General features: G+C 39.3%; 2 protein-coding genes, 1 long non-coding RNA gene and 1 other non-coding gene across 5 annotated transcripts; 2 read left to right on the top strand and 2 right to left on the bottom strand.

Moving 5' to 3' along the window:
* The first annotated feature begins 7,245 nt into the window (after positions 1–7,245).
* On the top strand, positions 7,246–9,074 carry LOC121770954. Its single transcript, XR_006043894.1, has 3 exons — positions 7,246–7,422; positions 8,291–8,355; positions 8,828–9,074. It is a non-coding gene; the product is annotated as an uncharacterized LOC121770954 (long non-coding RNA).
* Positions 9,075–10,360: 1,286 nt separating this feature from the next.
* On the top strand, positions 10,361–10,465 carry LOC121773120. The gene has a single exon (XR_006044692.1). It is a non-coding gene; the product is annotated as a small nucleolar RNA Z279/snoR105/snoR108 (small nucleolar RNA).
* A 107-nt stretch (positions 10,466–10,572) lies between these two features.
* LOC121770889 (GEM-like protein 4) lies at positions 10,573–11,729 on the bottom strand. The gene is made up of 4 exons (XM_042167672.1): positions 11,518–11,729; positions 11,354–11,434; positions 10,989–11,254; positions 10,573–10,897 (listed from the first exon to the last, which is right to left on the bottom strand). The coding sequence occupies exons 1-4, from the start codon at positions 11,678–11,680 to the stop codon at positions 10,694–10,696; spliced, it is 714 nt and encodes a 237-aa protein (XP_042023606.1). The 5' UTR covers positions 11,681–11,729; the 3' UTR covers positions 10,573–10,693.
* Positions 11,730–13,580: 1,851 nt separating this feature from the next.
* LOC121772443 (transmembrane protein 53-like) lies at positions 13,581–16,009 on the bottom strand. 2 transcript variants are annotated; one of them, XM_042169557.1, is made up of 5 exons: positions 15,857–16,009; positions 14,832–15,765; positions 14,648–14,753; positions 14,195–14,394; positions 13,581–14,052 (listed from the first exon to the last, which is right to left on the bottom strand). In XM_042169557.1, exons 2-5 carry the CDS (start codon positions 15,593–15,595, stop codon positions 13,782–13,784), a joined length of 1,341 nt encoding a protein of 446 aa, XP_042025491.1. In that variant the 5' UTR covers positions 15,596–15,765; positions 15,857–16,009; the 3' UTR covers positions 13,581–13,781. The 2 variants fall into 2 exon arrangements, with proteins under 2 accessions (XP_042025491.1, XP_042025492.1); XM_042169558.1 differs by lacking the exon at positions 15,857–16,009 and having other exon boundaries at positions 14,832–15,848.
* Between the last annotated feature and the right edge of the window lie 2,265 nt (positions 16,010–18,274).

Genomic DNA, 18,274 nt, shown 5'->3' on the forward strand with positions numbered 1-18,274 from the left:
TTGATTAACCGAAGTTGAAATTTTCGATGGGGAACAAAGTTGATATGATATTTTCAAAATTTTTGCTTGGAATATGAATGGATGAAAATGCATGGATATGGAATTGATATTTGCGCTTATGCCCAAGATGATGAATGTCGTTATGCGATGAACTTGTATTTTACTTGATAAGGAAAAATTGGCAAATATGTGATAACTCTATATACGTTGGATGAATGAAGTTATATGATTGTGATTATTCAATTGCTTTATGAGGCAATATGTGAAAGAACTTGAGCATGCTGCTATACATAATTGTAAATCATGTATGAATGAAAAATTTTGAGATAGTGTCGAACGTGGAGGCAGGAAAAGCCTAACGCAAGGCAAGCGACGCGTGGGGATATATATCGCGACTTAACGAAATGCAAAAACGCACGAACCTTTTTGCTTCGGAAATGAAATTCCATTCATTCTTGATATGATACTACCCGCACACCTCCATCATTGGAGATTTATATATACGCACCCATCATATTCTCAGCATCATTCGAAACCTCATACACCGTTATTTCTTTCGATCCTTGTGCTGATGCTGAGTTTTTATGGCCCAACGGTATTATGCTCTGATGCGTAATCGCTACTCCAGCGAAAGGGACCACCCGGTTGAGCGCTACCGAGATTACGAGTGGGACGGGGAGCTCTTCCTCATGACCTACGTCACCGAGTTTTACAGTAAATGGATGAACGCCTATGCATATGGGGGAGCTACCCATCACGAGGGGATTTGGTTGGCCTTATAAAGGTGCTGCTTCCGGCCATGACAGCGGCATTTGATAGACCGCCACGTGATCCACCTCCACATATCTATCCGCCGGGTACAGCCCGCATGCGGAAGTATCGATGCGACGAGGAGCCACGCGTCTCCCGTGTTCCTAAGAGAAGGAGACTCGGGATGCGTGTCGCAGCCCCTCAAAGAAGCAACAGAGAGGTCAATGTGAGGTTTGGGATGACCCCTCCACCTGCGGGTGTCGAGGAGGAAAGTGAGGAAGAGGATCCCGAGGAAGAGGATCCCGTAGAGGAGGAGGACCCAATTAGAGAGAGCGTTGGAGAGACCGAGGAGAAGGAAGATGAGGATGGAAGGGATTAAACGTAATAATTCTATAATATTTTATTACGATTTCCCATGTTTTGGATACTTTACCGTTTTTGCTTGACCTTGACATCGTTTTGTCCTTTGTTTTCGTTATAATGGAACTAAGACCTCTTCGAGGCAACTTTTCATATTTCTATGGGAAATTCTTGTCTTTTGCTATCCTATTGTGTAATGATTTGGTACCATCCCTTATTATCTTTTGTGCGATTATCTTTTGCTAGCCTATGACGCAATGGCCTCTTGCTATACTATATTGTAATTGTCATTTTCTATCATATTGCACAATTACCTTTGATGTACTATTGCGCAACTATCTTTTGACCACTCCATTGTACAATTGCCTTTTGCCGTCTTATTATGCAATTGTATTATTCTGTTGTGCAACTGCCTTTTTCTATCCCAATTGTGCCCTTATGTTTTGCTATTCTATTGTACAATTGTCTTTTGTTACATTATTAAACAATTACCTTTTTCTACCCTGTTGAGCAATCTCCTTCTTCTACAATCACCTCCTACTATGCTATTTTGCAATTGCTCTCTTGTTATCATTCTGTGCAATTGTATTTGATACCTTTGCAAAAGCTCTTTATGATGCAATTGCCCCTTGATCTCCACTTTTCAACTATGCCACATGACTATTCTTGGATTTTGAATAAATGCGATAGTAACTCGTGTGGTACTGAATCAGAATGCCGCCAAGACGCAATATAAGACGTAACAATCCCGAACCTACCCCTCAGACGATGGAAGAGAGTGTGACACAACCCATCCCTCCACCACCGCCTCCTCAACCTCCGGTTGACCGTGAAACTGTGAAGCTTTTTCTAGAGCAAAAACCTCCCGTCTTTGATGGAATGGGAGAACCGGCCCAGGCTGAATCATGGATACGCGCATTGGAGCGCATTTTTGCAATCTTAGGGTGCAATGATAGGGAATGGTTGAGTTGTGTGACCTACCAACTAACCGAGTCTGCTGACTTCTGGTGGGATACCAGGATGAAGACAATGCCCCGAGATCAAGCAGCGGGGATGACTTGGGAAGGCTTCAAGACAGAAATATATAATAAGTACGTGCCCAAGGGCTACCGGAAGGCAAAGGCATCTGAATTCAACAATTTGACCCAAGGGCGCATGACTGTGACCGAATATGACCGTGCGCTCAACAACATGACCCGGTACGCACCTGACCAAGTCGATACTGACGAGAAGCTGGCTGAAAAGTTCCGTGAGGGACTAAGGCATGAGATAAGAATGTCGTTGGCTAGTCGTGGGAGACTCTCCTACGCGGAAGCATTAGCCCTTGCGCTAGATATTGAGGCAGCTATGCCCAAGGAGAGGATGAAGGAAAACACTACTTTGGCACTACCTCCACCACACCACTCACGAGAGAAGAGGAAGTGGGAGGGGAATGGGACCCCATATGACAACAAGAGGTACCAGCCCACCCAGAACCGACCACAGTATGGTGGAGGGCAAAACTCATCCAACCAGAGAGGCGACTTCCGGCCCAAGCCACCCCAATGCAATGTGTGCTCCAAGTACCATTTTGGAGAGTGTAGAATTCAGAACACCACCAAGTGCTTTAACTGTGGGGGAAATGGCCACTTCTCTAGAGAGTGTCCGAGCAAGAATGTGGGAATGGGGTCGAGGCAGAACACTCAAGGATCCCGCCAGCAGCCAAGGGCACTGCAAATTGAATCAAGGGGAAATCGCGATCAACCTACGCGACAACAGCAACCTTACCGCCCAAGACTCCCTTCTCAGGCTAGAGCATATGCCTTGAGTCAGAAACAACCCAAGACTGAACATGGGAGTCACGAGAAGGGAAACCTGACAGGTATGGGCAAAATCCTCGACACACCCATTGTTGTATTGTTTGATACGGGCGCATCACATTCATTCATATCTGAATTGTGTGTGGACACCTTAAGTTTACCTGCTTACAAATCTGAACATAAGATGATGGTGTCCTCACCAGTGGGAGGGGTAATAGAGGTTTCTCGAACATGCTCGAACGTAGAAATTGTTATGGGAGGACTTAAGTTAATCGCTCACAACCTACAAGTCATGGCAATGGGGGATATTGACATAGTTTTGGGAATGGATTGGTTAGCTACGAATTTTGCTACTATTCGTTGCAAGGAGAGACAAATATCTCTGCAAGCCCCGGGGAAGGAACCCACCATATACTATGGAATCCCGATGAACCGGCGAACGTCTATCATCTCCGCTCTTCAAGCTAGTGCGATGGTGAGAAAAGGGCGTCCTGCTTATCTTGTCTATCTACAAGGAGAGGAGAAAGGAGAAAGGAAAGTGGAAGATGTTGCCGTTGTACGAGAGTTTCCAGACGTCTTCCCCGAAGCTTTGCCTGGACCACCGCCAGATCGACAATTGGAGTTCACAATCGACCTAGAGCCAGGGTCGGCACCCGTGTCCAAGGCACCATACCGAATGGCGCCTAAAGAGTTAGAGGAACTCAAGATACAACTTCAAGAGCTTATGGACCTGGGTTTCATTAGACCCAGTGTCTCACTGTGGGGCACTCCGGTGCTCTTTGTCAAGAAGAAGGATGGGTCGATGAGGATGTGTATCGACTATAGGGAGTTGAACAAAATGACCCTCAAAAACAAGTACCCACTGCCGAGAATAGATGACCTATTCGATCAACTCCGAGGAGCCGGTGTGTTCTCAAAGATGGACCTAAGGTCCGGATACCATCAATTGAGAGTCCGAAGGGAGGACATACCAAAGACCGCTTTTCGCACAAGATATGGTCACTATGAGTTTGTTGTAATGCCGTTCGGATTGACAAATGCACCCGCAGTATTCATGGATTTGATGAACCGAGTATTCCACCCATACTTGGATAAATTCGTCTTGGTCTTCATAGATGACGTACTTGTTTACTCGAAGGATGAGAAAGAGCACGAGGAGCATCTGCGAATTACCTTGGAGACGTTGAGGACCGAGAAGCTATACGCCAAATTCAGCAAGTGTGAGTTTTGGCTGAAAGAAGTCAACTTTCTAGGTCACATTGTGTCGGCAGAAGGAATCCGAGTGGATCCCGCCAAGGTTGAGGCGGTACAACAATGGAAGGCACCTTCGACACCAAACGAGATTCGAAGCTTCCTGGGTTTGGCAGGATACTACCGAAGATTTATAGAGGGATTTTCCAAGATAGCGAGACCAATGACCCAACAACTCAAGAAGGGGGTAAAAGTCAATTGGACCCCGGAGTGTGAGGCAAGTTTTCAACTTTTGAAGGATAAACTGACCACCGCACCAATCTTAGCCGTGCCAGAGCCTGGAATGAGCTACGTGGTATACACGGACGCTTCGAAGGTGGGACTTGGATGTGTGTTGATGCAAAACAACAAGGTGATTGCTTACGCATCCCGGCAATTGAGGCCACACGAGTTGAACTATCCAACCCACGATTTGGAACTGGCAGCGGTGGTACATGCCTTAAAGATTTGGAGACATCATCTCTACGGAGTTCGGTGTGAGATCTTTACGGACCACAAGAGCCTGAAATATTTCTTCGAGCAAAAGGATTTGAACAGGCGACAACGAAGATGGCTCGAATTGGTAAAGGACTATGATTGTGGCATCAACTACCACCCCGGCAAGGCAAATGTAGTGGCAGATGCCTTGAGCCGGAAGAGTCATTCCCGACTGGCTGCTTTTCTCACCAAAGAAGAAAGCTTGATACGCGAATTTAGCAAGATGCGTTTGGAAGTGGTAAGGGCACCCGAAACAGTGAAGGGTCGAATTGCCACCTTGATGGTTACACCTGATCTAAGAACAAGAATTGTTGAAGCCCAGCGCATGGACGCGAAATTGGAAGAAATTCGAGTCGAAGTAAGAACTGGCGAATCTGGGAATTTCCGTGAGGAATCCGACAATGCTCTCACATTCGAAGGGAGACTCTGCATACCGAGTGACGAAGGACTCAAAAACGAAATCATGAGTGAAGCACATGAGACTCCTTACACCGCCCACCCAGGGAGTACGAAGATGTATCAAGACTTGAAGAAGACCTTTTGGTGGAATGGTATGAAGAGGGATATAGCGGCATTTGTGGAGCGCTGCTTAGCCTGCCAACAGGTGAAGGCTCTACATCAACGACCGTACGGAAAGTTGCAACCACTAGAAATTCCCGAGTGGAAATGGGAGCATATCGCCATGGATTTTGTGACAGCATTGCCAAAGACGCGAAGAGGGAATACTGCCATCTGGGTAGTTATAGACCGACTCACCAAGAGTGCGCACTTCATACCGATTCCCATAACCTATGGATCAAATAAGCTAGCTCAAATTTATATAAGGGAAATAGTGCGACTGCATGGAGTCCCAGTGACGATCACGTCTGATCGTGACCCGAAGTTCACTTCAAGATTTTGGATCAGCCTACAACGGGAGCTAGGGACTCGTTTGAATTTTAGCACGGCGTTTCACCCGCAGACGGACGGATAATCCGAGAGGACGATCCAAACCCTCGAAGATATGTTGAGAGCCGTAGTGTTAGACCGAGGAGGAAGTTGGGAGTCCGCACTCCCCTTGATCGAATTCGCCTACAACAACAGCTTCCAGGCAACGATAAACATGGCGCCGTACGAAGCCTTGTACGGGAGAAAGTGTAGATCCCCGCTCTACTGGGACGAAGTTGGCGAGAGAAGGGTACTCGGGCCCGACGCAGTCGAAGAAATGGTTGCAATCGTTCGACAAATTCGTGAAAGGATAAAAGAAGCTCAAGACAGACAGAAGTCATACGCGGATGCACGGCGAACCGACTTGCAATTTCAAGCTGGCGACAAAGTCTTCCTCAAAGTATCCCCGTCGAAAGGGATAACACGTTTCGGCGTCAAGGGAAAATTGAAACCGCGATTTATTGGACCGTATGAAATCCTTGAAGGAGTGGGTCCTGTTGCATATCGCTTGGCGCTACCTCCGAACCTTGGGAACGTGCACAATGTCTTTCATGTGTCACAGTTACGTAAATACGTGTTCGACCCAAAGCACGTGATTCACTACGAGGAGGTCGCGTTGAATTCGGACCTGAGCTATGAGGAGAGACCCCAAACGATTTTAGACCGAAAAGTCCAGAACGTGAGAAATAAGCAAGTTGCCTACGTGAAAGTGCAGTGGAGAAACCACGGGCACGAAGAAGCCACATGGGAGCTTGAGGACAAGATGATGGAGTTATACCCAGAACTCTTCCCATGAGAGTACCAAATTTCGGGACGAAATTTCTTTTAAGAGTGGTAGGATGTAACGCCCCACTTTTCGAACCCTAAATTTTTCGAACCCTAAGATGTTGTACTTATTGCTTTGATTGCCGAATTAAATGACGGATTTATTATGTGATTGAAATGGTGACCTAATTTTGATTTGATCGAGTCAAATTCGTTGATTTTATGAAGTGGCTTAAATTAATTAATGTGGAATGAAATATATCATGGTGAATTATATTATTTCGGGGAGTGAGATTTAATTAGGATCATCAATAATTACCTTGCCCTTTTATGAAGGGAATTTTCGACCACTATTATTATTTGGAGAGGAATTTATTTTTCTTGGATTTAATTATTTGTTTTGGGATAATTATCCAAATTAAATCCTAAAGCCTAATTATCTTATTTATTTCTTGATAAAATCGGCCCCTATTGTTTTGATTAGGGAGATTTCGAAATCTCCTAGCTTGTGGAAGAAGAAATTATTCACTAATTATTTTGATCCCTCAATTATTTCCTTCCATGTTTTAATTGGAATATCCTAGCAAATCTTTCCCTACTTTATTTATCAATATTTGGAAATTATTCCTTGTGGGAGGAATTGAATAACACGCCTATTTTCATATTATTTGGGAGGGTTTTTATTGATTTTCTTGCTCCGTATTATTTTATTCTGCTCCGTGAAAATACCAAATTAAATTAGAGGCTAATTAAATAGCCTTAATTTTTGAAAAATCCTCCTTATTTCTTCCCCCTATTTACGCCAACTCCATCCCCCTCAAATCTCTCAACCCTTATTTGAATTATTTCCCATATCTTGTAATTTAATTGTTGAATAATTATTTTTCTATCTCTATAAATAGAGATAACACTAAAACCTAACCCTAGCCACCTCTCCCTCACGCCTCTCTCCTCTCCCACACGCCCCACCCCCTTTTTCATCTCTTCTCCCACTTGTTCATCCATTCCACTCAAGATCCTATCAATTTTCCAAGAGATTGTTGAAGAACCAAGGTTTTAATTGCTTCCTACCGATTATTTCGTCCAAGAAAAGGTAAATTCAAACCCATATTCTTCAATCCTCTCCATCTAGACTTTCTTTGACTCCCTCATGCATGTAGAGAGTGTAGGGAATGAAGATCTAAGGGTTTAATCGGTGGGAATGTGAAATCATATGTGTGAGTGCGTTTTGATTGCAATTGCTTGTTGATTTATTGAATCCTCGGTGATTGATGTGCGATTTCATGAAAATATGTGTTTAAGGACTCTTTTGAGCATGATTGTATATCAAAACCATGAAAAGATTGATTTTGAATGAGTAGGGATAAACCCTAATTCGAATTGCTATCAGTATGAAAATCTGTGATTTCCGAACAGTGTGTTCTGATGTATTTTTGACCAACCAAACGAACTCCGATTTGACCGATTCTTCTTCCTGTGTAAACTTCGTGATGTCTTCTATATTGTGTGTAAATTTCGACCCATTTGGCTAAACTATGAATTTATGGTGAATTTTTAAAGTTGACTGCGCGATTCTGCTAAAAACGTGTTTTCTCGACCAGTAGGTTACGCCTTTGGTTTGCCCGACTTAAAAGTGGTATTTTGACATGAAATTTAAACTGAATGTTATTTGATGAGTCTACTGCCTTGTCATAAAGTTTTAGCCCCATCGGAGGTCGGATGATTTTTAAATAATTTTTACAAAAAAGTTGCGCAGAGCTGCCAGATCTCTACTTTGGTTAAACAACTATATTTGTATGCTTGAATGACATACATGAGTTTACATATGTGATGAGGTGATGTGATATGCAAAGATGGGTGATATGATGTGATTCCTATTGTTGATTGGGAAAGGGGAGTGATCTAGGACATGCATGATTTTAGTCCATGTTAGTGACTAATCGGGGACACATTATCCAAAGGTGAAATTTTGTGCGAGACGCGTGATACCAAAGGAAAAGCGAAACTTGAAAACTAAAGGATCGAGGTGGGCTCTCTTCCTTTTTAAATAAGGACCATGTCCTAATGTTTTATCAATGAGAATAAATGTGACTTCATGCCTTGTTTTGGTTTTTACGTGCCTATCTGATGTGGTTCTTGCCACTATTTATAAATCGAATTCGGGTCCCCGTAGGGCAGCAAACCCTACTTGGATTAGTGTACACCTATGGTAGACTGTGTGCTAGCGTACGGGCTGGCCGGTCTAGTGACCTGGTTTGCGGCCGCATTCCTTGTCATGTATTGGCAGATATGGTTAACGTCTATGGGAAAAATGACTGATCAGTCGATGTTTGAAATGAAAAAATGATTTTGAGTGCCTCGGGCCTTTCTAAAGAAAAACCCCGACGGTTACTTACGTACGGCATGATATCATAAACTGTATTTACAATGTTTTCGGCATGAGCCACTGAGTATTATTTCATAGTACTCAGCCCTGCATATGTTTTCCCTATATGTAGGTTGAGCGGCGACGGGCGGTTGGCGGTGTTGAGCAGGAACTAATAATGAACTGTGGTTGTTTTGGTTTTGAAATTCCGAGTGTCGTTGTGTCTTCACACATGACGTCACTCTTCTCTTGGATGCTTCCGCTGTGATATTTTTCTTAGAATACTTTTCATTTAAATTCTGAAACTATTTTATGATGGGATGTTTGAAACTCGTTACACTTTTTGAATAAATGCTAAACCCTAGTCTTTATTCATTAAACCCTAATACTCTTGGTCGCATTATTTATTAGACTTAGTTTTTAGTCAAACTTTTATTGAAAACCCTAGTCTTCTATGCCGTTCATCTAAACCCCTTTAAGTCGCGATCGCCCGCTTTTATTAACCCTAAGGGGCGGTCGTGACAGTTTCAGAGAAGATGAGTGTCGTTTTCTCGTTTTTGTTTTTTAAGTTTTTCTTCTTCCCATTTTCGCTCTCAATTACGGGAAATTTGAAATTTTAACGGACATAATGTTATCTCTCAATTTAGCGGGAAGGATACATGACGTCTAAATTAATGTTAAATTTTAAATTTAAAATATTAAAAGACGGTAATATAGAAGTTTAATTAATATGCTTTAACTAATATCTCCATAAACACTTTAAATTAACATGTTCAATATGGTGTACTGTGTACACAACATTGATACATCACATTCAAAATAATATTACATCCATCCCCCAAAATTTGTCATATTCTGACCCGACACTAATTTTAAGAAATGTAATAAAAAGTTATATCTACATTTATAGTACTTCCTCCGTTCACTTAAATTGAGGCTGAACTTTTCGACATGGAGTTTAACAAATGAATATTTAGTGTGTTAAGTACATAGATAAAAAAAGTAAGATAAGGAGAAAAGTAGAAAAAATAGAGTAGAAAATTAATAAAGTACAAGAGAGTAAATTAAGAGTGAAAAAAATGTATATTGTTACTATATGAAAATGACTACTTATAAAAAAAACTTTCTAAAATAGAAAAATAATTTAATTATGAGGAACAGAGGAAGTATTTAATAGTAGAAGACTGATTCTACTTATTCTCTTTCATTTAATAAACAATTACAGTTTTAAATATTACTCCTAGATTATTATATTAAATTAAATGGCGAATCCTTCACTCCGTGAACATATTACTCCTATAGCATTATTGTTTTAATAATAACACGATTTCTATGAAATAAAAGCTGGTTTTTAGGATAAGTGGTGTAGTTTGTTTGTGTGCTAGACGGTTATACTGCTTAAATTTGTTAAGCTCAGTTTCAACACAATTATTGTTAGTTTTGGTACAAGTATTTAATTGTTAAAACTTAAAAAGGCTAATTTAAGACTGAACTAGCCCAAATCTAATAACGAAAGCCAGACAGATAAATGAAACAAACTGAAAGTGTAGGGTATCGAGGCATTCCCACATCGAGAATAGGATACTTAGAGGGCAATCAATGGGGTGATTATAAAATGGTAACGATGGAATTATTGCAAGTATGATCCTTCAGGCAAGTTTTGAAAGGGAAGTGATGAGTGGTTAAAACTCGCAAATAAAAATGCGAGATGGGTGTCTGCTCCGCCTGTTTTACGACAATTTGGCGCTCTCATCTATGCCTATCTGATCCCTCTTGTCGGACCTCTTTTTCATCTTTATTTTGTTTTTTTATTAATATTAATTATTATTATACAAACTATTATTTTTTCTTTTACAATTGAATTCAAATAAATATGTTTGACAATATCATCTCATTTTTCATGATACTTAAGTAGTACAAACAAATTCATTAGGTAGATCTCCGAATACTAAGGAGAAAATCAAAAGAACATGACGAAAACGAGACAATAACGACACTCTTATACGATCTCTGTTGCCCAAAAGTGTCTCCTGGCTTGATGGATTGCCTGCTGCAAATGTCTCAACGTTGTTTGATGGTTGAGAAATCCCATGAACCAGAAGTCGAAGTTGTCCTCCGTAACTATTTCCACATATTTTTGTCGCGGTTTCTTCACATTCTCAATTTCAACTGCTCTCCTTATTTTCCTCAAAGGGATCATCACCTACACAAGCATAATCATACTACTATATCAAATCTGTATCTCAAATTAACCAAAACCAAACCATAGGATTCAAGTGAAAATATGGCAGTACCTTGTAGTGTAGTTTTATGTTGGGAGAAGATAGTTTGATGGATCGATCGCTGCAGAAAGCAACTCTTTCGCTCGAAACAAAGAGTAGTCCGGCTATGGGGCCAGATGTGGTTGATAAGTAGCATTGAGATGCAGTAAACAGTTTCTCACCATCCACAACCTCAAAATTCTTCATGAACACTTTTTCAACCCCTCCAACCTCAAGGATTCTTGCCCCTAGTCTCAGCTTTCCTTTCACCGTCTCGCTAAACTTTGGTCCTATTTTCACTGTGATGTAGTAAAATGAAAACATTTGGATCAGAAAATTTTATCAACACACTTTTTGTATATTCTCTTTAAGTAGTACTAATTTTTGTATGTAATTACCATGCTCTCGGATGCCTTGTGCAAAAATGTGTAGGCTTTCTCTGAGTTTGACAACTTTGGTGATGGCTGAATTGACTCTACCTGCACCAAAACCATAAACCACATTAACAAGACTTTCAAAATAAAATTAGAAATAGGGATTGTGAAGAAAGATGAATGCATACTGTGTCTGATTTTGGTAGGAGAAGGAAGCATTTGATATTGGTGAGCAGTGGGATCAGGCAAATATGTTTTGGGAGAACATCTATAATCCTTTGAGTTGAATTTAACTCCATAAACATTTTGCTTCACACTTCTTGATTGGTAGTGTTGTAGTTGTAGCTCCATTCTCCTTTCTTGTTTTTGCTTAGTTAGTGAAATGTGATGAGTTGATATGAAGAATAATGAGGTGGGATGCTAACTTCTAAGGCATAATAGCTTATTTATAGGTGAATGAAGAAGGGTTGTGTTTGACACATGAGTCAGCTTTGTGTCATCAAATACAAAAGCAAAGATATGATATAATATACTCCATAGGGGTGTTCGGTTTGCAAAATTGAATCCGGGATTAAATTTATAGTGTGTTTGGTTCATGAGATTCAATCTCACAACTCAATCCTAGATGGATAATCATGAGATAATTAGTCATAGCTAACCCTCCATGACTAAAATAATCTCACAACTCAATCCTAGATTATATATTGATATTATTTTATCTTAGCAACCGAACCCCACCTTAAATCTCCAAACAATCTTTTGAACATTCTCCCTATCTTGATTTCTTTTTCTCGATTGATGGTGTGCTGCCCATGTTGCAAGACTTAGTACATAGGTGGAAAGTTATTTTTACACATTTTTGCAAAGAGCATGTTGAAAATACCCAACTCTATAACTGAATTGACTAGATTAGTCCCAAATCACATGCATGGTTTGTTGACTTAGTAATGACATTTGCATAATTTTTTTATGAAGTGTTAGAATTTCACTTTTTTTTAATGGAAAATTATTCAAATCTAATGGCATTTATATAGGCCTATTTGCTATATATAGTATCCACAATTATTTTAAAAAAATAAACAGTCTATATAAAGCGGGGTAACATAATGGGTGACGTAGGTAAAGGAAGTAGACCATATTAAGATATGTCAATTGAATTTAGGAGATTTGGTTTATACATGAAGATGTGGAAAGACAATTTTCTTGAGTTGGCATGCATCCACCACGTCATCACTTGTAACTCCTAGATTTGCCAAAGGTCAGAATTGTAACAATATTTATATATATTTATTTTACTAGGTATATATATCATCATTCAAAATAACTTTAACGTGTATTCTATCCACTACTATTATTTATAGTATACTCAGTATTACTTAGCCGGGTAGGAAAAATAAAATGTTTAGTTGATCATCTCTCCACGTGAAACTCATCCACTTTTATAAAATGTTTTTGTAAAGCTTCTTTATATATGGTGCCCAACTTCCATTTGTCAAAATCAAAATATGACTGTATCGATATTAAAAATCAAAATCAAGTTATCTTGTATATAACCTGTATTATTTATGTTATCATTTTAAAATATTTAACGCAAACAATGCCAATAGTGGAAACTTTAATTTTTCAAAACCAATTTGATCACTTATTACAGTATATAAGCAAATTAAACTTTTGATGATAGTAATTGCATGTCCTTTTGAAATGTAGTTTTTGCAGTTGTATAACTACAGAGAAAAGTATTTATAAAAAGCAAAGCACAACACCTACTTTCTGTTGTATGTTTGTTTAAAAAGATTGTATAGAATTTCTAACTATATCTTATCTTCACTTTTAATATTTGATGACACAAAGCTGACTCATCCATCTATGGAATTCAAGAACAACCCATTTCCCTTATCCCTTTGCCTATGAATAGATTGTTAACCTAGCTAAGATTGTTGCACCAATTCATTTCAAGTCTATTTGATGAATCGACCACTTGGGCAAACCTTAAGAATACAAAGGTTGGCCAAGTGTCTTATTACATACCTGGAAGGGATCCGATTGGACAAGGCCCGCGTAAACGCATGTATCCTAGATCTATCACAAATTATAGTGTAGACCCGATCGACCACTTGGGCAAACCTTAAGAATACAAAGGTTGGCCAAGTGCTCGACAAGTCTACGTCATAATATGTTCTAGAGAAGACATGTAAGTATAAAATAGGATGGAAATGTGTGTTGATACAAGTATAAACTATAAAGAAGCAAATACAAAAAAAAACATATGTTAGGAAATTCATTAGAAAGCAATTACACTGCAAAAACAAAATCATGAAAAACACTTTTCGTGTTTTCAAACATCTGTTAACTAACGTCTCGTACAAGAATAACGTATACATACAATTGGTATAAATAAATGGATTGATTTTCAACGTTTAAAAGAGTGTTAAAATTAATCAAAAAAGCCTATTTAAGAAGAAGGTTTGCAGCTTGTCAGCACACAATCCTCCATAAATTGAGTGAGCTGAGAAGAATATAGTTCTGATTGATTCCGGAAATGATCAACATGGGGCGTCGAGATGAAGTTACACGCTCTGACCTCGCGCCCATTTCTCTGTTGCTTCTCGATGAATGACTCCACAGACCCTGCTGGGATCACCTTGTCAGCAGAACTGTAGATGTATAGCTGCGGACAACTTGGTTGCTCCGATGTTAGCAACCTCATCACATCGGAAAGCCTCCTGTGATTTCAAAAAACAGCATAACAGCTCAGAACGCTGTCACTAGATAAACAAGCCGAGCATCGTGTATGCGAATGAAGCAAGCAACGGAATATATATAATACACGAATAGAGATGAAATGAAAGTAGTAATTAATAATACCTGTTTATGGAAGGATGATTTAGAATTACTCCAAACACCTTCTCGAGAAGGAGAAGCAGAGCTGCCTCAGCCATGCCTGGTTTGACCTCGATGGTGGCTCTGTTTCCAATCGTTACCCCTGTCTTCGGCTCAATATCGGAACCCTTAGTGGCAACACTATTCTTCTTCAGAAAAGCAGCAGAAAAGCCAGAGGCAAAAACCTACAAATATATACAAGGCATGTCAATGGAGGAAAGTCAAGAAATTAAAGCAATCACTTGTACAACAAAAATGCATTCTAATAGTCCATTCCTTTGCTGCCAGGCAATAAATTGGTTATTATTATTGAACAAAGATCAACAATAATATTTCCACAAACAGAAGTGACAAGAAAAACCCAAAGAAATATCAACATATATCCAGAAAACGTCATCAATGTGTCTTTAATTCATTCAATTAGACAAGCAATTGTACCTGTGGATCAAGGACTGCAACAGGAGCTGAATCTACAACGCAACCTCTAATCCTATCCGCTAGATCAACATCCTTCTTCTGAAACTTCTCCAAAATAACACCATATCTACAAAAGAGGACAAGATAAGTCAATACACTGGTTTCTCACCACTGGATATCAAATCATACATCCACAGCTACTTACGTGAGCCATCCTGTATTACTAAACGTGTGGAAGACCAAATTCTTGCCATGCTCCTCTTCCAACCAATCAGCAAGATGGTCCACCAGCAACTCCACATCATGCTCAACCTTCCCCCCTACTTGATACCTAAGCACCTCCGACATGGGGAATGTGAACGTAATGGCATGAAACCCTCTCATAGTATACCAATCCGCATATATCTTAAGGTGCTTCTGCTTTGCACCTAACCATCCTAGCAACACCACTACTGTCCTAGACTTTGCAGACGAACAATCCGAGCCCCCAGATACATCAATTGCCCTAGGATCAGGCAAATGCCATCTATATAAAACGTTCGATGGCAGTGCAGGGGCACTATATGTATAGGCAGCCGGCTTGGCAGAGTTTGCCAAGTCGGCTGACCGGTATGAATTTAATAAGGTTGGTGACGATGCCACAAAAGAATAATTAGCATTAGAATGAGAATTAACATTACTAGAGGGGATAGGTATGTGCACATTAGGCACGGGGACACGAATCCCGGCTACAAACGACAATTGGGATAACCTAGAAACCGAAATTTTCGACACCCACAACGAATTTAGTTCTTCTAATGGACGGGAAGTGGAAGAACATGAAGGGCTCGATTGTTCTAAGGAAGAACAAGCATCTGATGATTTAGACGGCCACAATTTGTCATAGCAATCGGCTGAGACAGAGGCTATCGCTAAGGCAGACGCCGCAAGAACCGGCCTTTGCAAGATTCCGGACAACGAACCCATCATCTTCTCACAAATTAATCATGCCAATTTCACAAAAGAATGGGGAAAAAATTAATCTTTAACGTTTACAACCCTAGAGAAATTACCAGTTGATGGTAACAAAATCAAAATGTGTTAAAAAAGAATAGATCAAATTGAACACCCCCGCCTCCAATCAAGCAGGAAACAACAACCTGCGCAAGATCAATAAATCAAATAGAGTTCCAAATGCAGCAGAAAACAGCGATTGAATTGGCGAATTCTGAAGAGGGTGAGATGGATTACCTGATTTTGATGGAGGATTTTATTGTCGAATCGAAGAAATTTTGACGACGGGCTGTCAATTTGAATGACAGCCCAAAAGAGAGTAGAATGCGCAGAGTCAAAATTTGCAATGTTCTTCAACGCGTTGTGAAAGGAGGCATGTAAACCGAATTTCACACGTTTTTATAAACAAATTTAAGCAATAAACGTAATTAATTCATTTATCCTTTTTAAAGGTTTCTAAACGTAAGTATATCCTTTTCCCCTTTTTAAGGCTTCCCAAATTATGTGAATATAAGGTGTGGTGCAGTTACACGCCACGTCGAAGTTGTGGGCAAATTCCATCCCTCATAATATATGTTGATACATTAATAGTAGTATGAACAATTTAAATATTTGTGTTTACGATTTACGATATATCGATATCTCTTAGTTGGCTTCGAATATAATGTGTTAGTGGGCATAGCTAAATAATATAATAATCGGATATTAGTAATTTAGTGCAGAGTTTGGACCGGATTGGAATAATAAATCATTTTTACAGTATGAGAAGGGTTTATTATTTGTAAATCACAAATGTTGGTAAAGTTTTGGTTTGTCATATCCGTTTCAAATGAAAAATCACAAAGTTTTAAAATTCATAATTGTCCCATGATATTATTTTTAAGGCAAATATGACATCATTCTGACCCTATGAAAAAAAAACAATACAATAAAACAAATTTAATTTTTTTTGACAATTGAAATTTCTTGATTTGTGTTAGACAAATAAAAAATCACATTTTCATGATTTTAGAGGCAATTAGTCCATATAAAAACATACTGCGTGCACTTTATTTATTTATTTAAAAAATCTTCAATAAGAATACAAATAATTATGTAAATTTAATTTTCATTTCAATTTCTTTTGTCTTAATCTATTGAGATTATTAATACATACCAGAATTAGTTTATCGAGAGTCCTCTTATCGTGAACCTCCGAGTATCGAAAATAAATTAGTAAAATGTACATTTTTAGACAAAAATGATGGAAAATTCTGGAAATAGAATATGGGAATAAGAATTTTATTGAAGAATATAATGTGGATATCTGATATGAGAAGGAATATTAATTGGGAAGGCGTGTTGTCCTATCTGTCCATAACACCTTTGGAGTTATTAGAGCGTCCAAAATGGCGGCGAGCGGATCAGCTAGCCGATTCCTGGCGCTGGCCGGTCCGCTCGCCGAACCATTGCAGCCGGCGAGCGCACGCCGATTTGCGGGCGCTAGCAGATGCGCTCGCCGATCGGCTGGCCGCCATTGCAGGCTCCCGATCGGTCAGACAATTTTTTATTTTATTTTTTATTTAGTTTTGGCGGTTTTAAATATTGTAATTTGGTCCTTCAATTATCGAAAATTACATTTCCGAATGAAGATTTCTGTAATTTGGTCCTTCAATTATCGACCCCAGCCAGGGACTCTGCCCCTTGGACCCCGCTCTCGGGGGCGCTGCCCCTGAACCCCATCCTGCCGTCCAATCATAACGAATTCAAACAAGTGTGCACTCCGCACTTCCAACTTATTTGATGTCTCATTATGATCATATTGATCAATCAAGTTAATCCAATTACACTAAAATATTCAACACCGGATAGCAGCGACGACAGCGAGGAGTGAGGCGGAGACGAGGGGCTCGTGTGTGGAAGATGAGTTTTTTTTAATTAATGTAATTTTTTTTAATTAATGTACTTTTTTTAAATTAATGTACTTTTTAAATTTTTAATATTATTATTGATTTTCCCCTATCTGTGTCGTACATTTAATTCTGTATTTTGTGTGATTGTTAATTATTTATTTTTATAATTTTATTTATTGTGGCTAAGCTATGACTAGGCTATTGCTTGTCCAGTTGCTTGTCCTGATGATGTGGCAGGAGGAGTTTTTAGTTTTGCTGATGTGACAGGAGGAGTTTGTGGTTAGGCTATGGCTGAGCTATTTCTATTGGAGATGCTCTTATCGATCTCATGAATTACCACATAAACTAAAGAACAATATTATTAGATTTAAAGGTCGAAATATACTTTTCGTATTTACTTATAAAATCATTATCAATAAGAAAGGCATATCAACGAGTGGAAGTGATTAATTAACTACGTACGTACATTATATGTTTAATTACTACAATGAAAGAGTCTATATAAGAAATCTTTCACCATTTCTTTTTTTAATCTATTTTATCGACAAGAAAAATTCAAAAAAAGCATCCTATGTTTTAAAAATTTGATAAAGTTACGTGGAAATTTTATATAATAATAATTATTATTATATCTTCGTAGAAATTATGAAACAATACAAAAAAAGGTGACATTCGCGCACAAACCAAAAGCTCAACATAAGGCGACCCGCAACGCGTCACGCGGGTGGCCCGTATCCCGTCACTCAGGGACGGGACGGCGGCG

The sequence above is a fragment of the Salvia splendens genome, chromosome 16, assembly GCF_004379255.2.
Source record: "Salvia splendens isolate huo1 chromosome 16, SspV2, whole genome shotgun sequence".
Taxonomy (NCBI): Eukaryota; Viridiplantae; Streptophyta; class Magnoliopsida; order Lamiales; family Lamiaceae; genus Salvia; species Salvia splendens.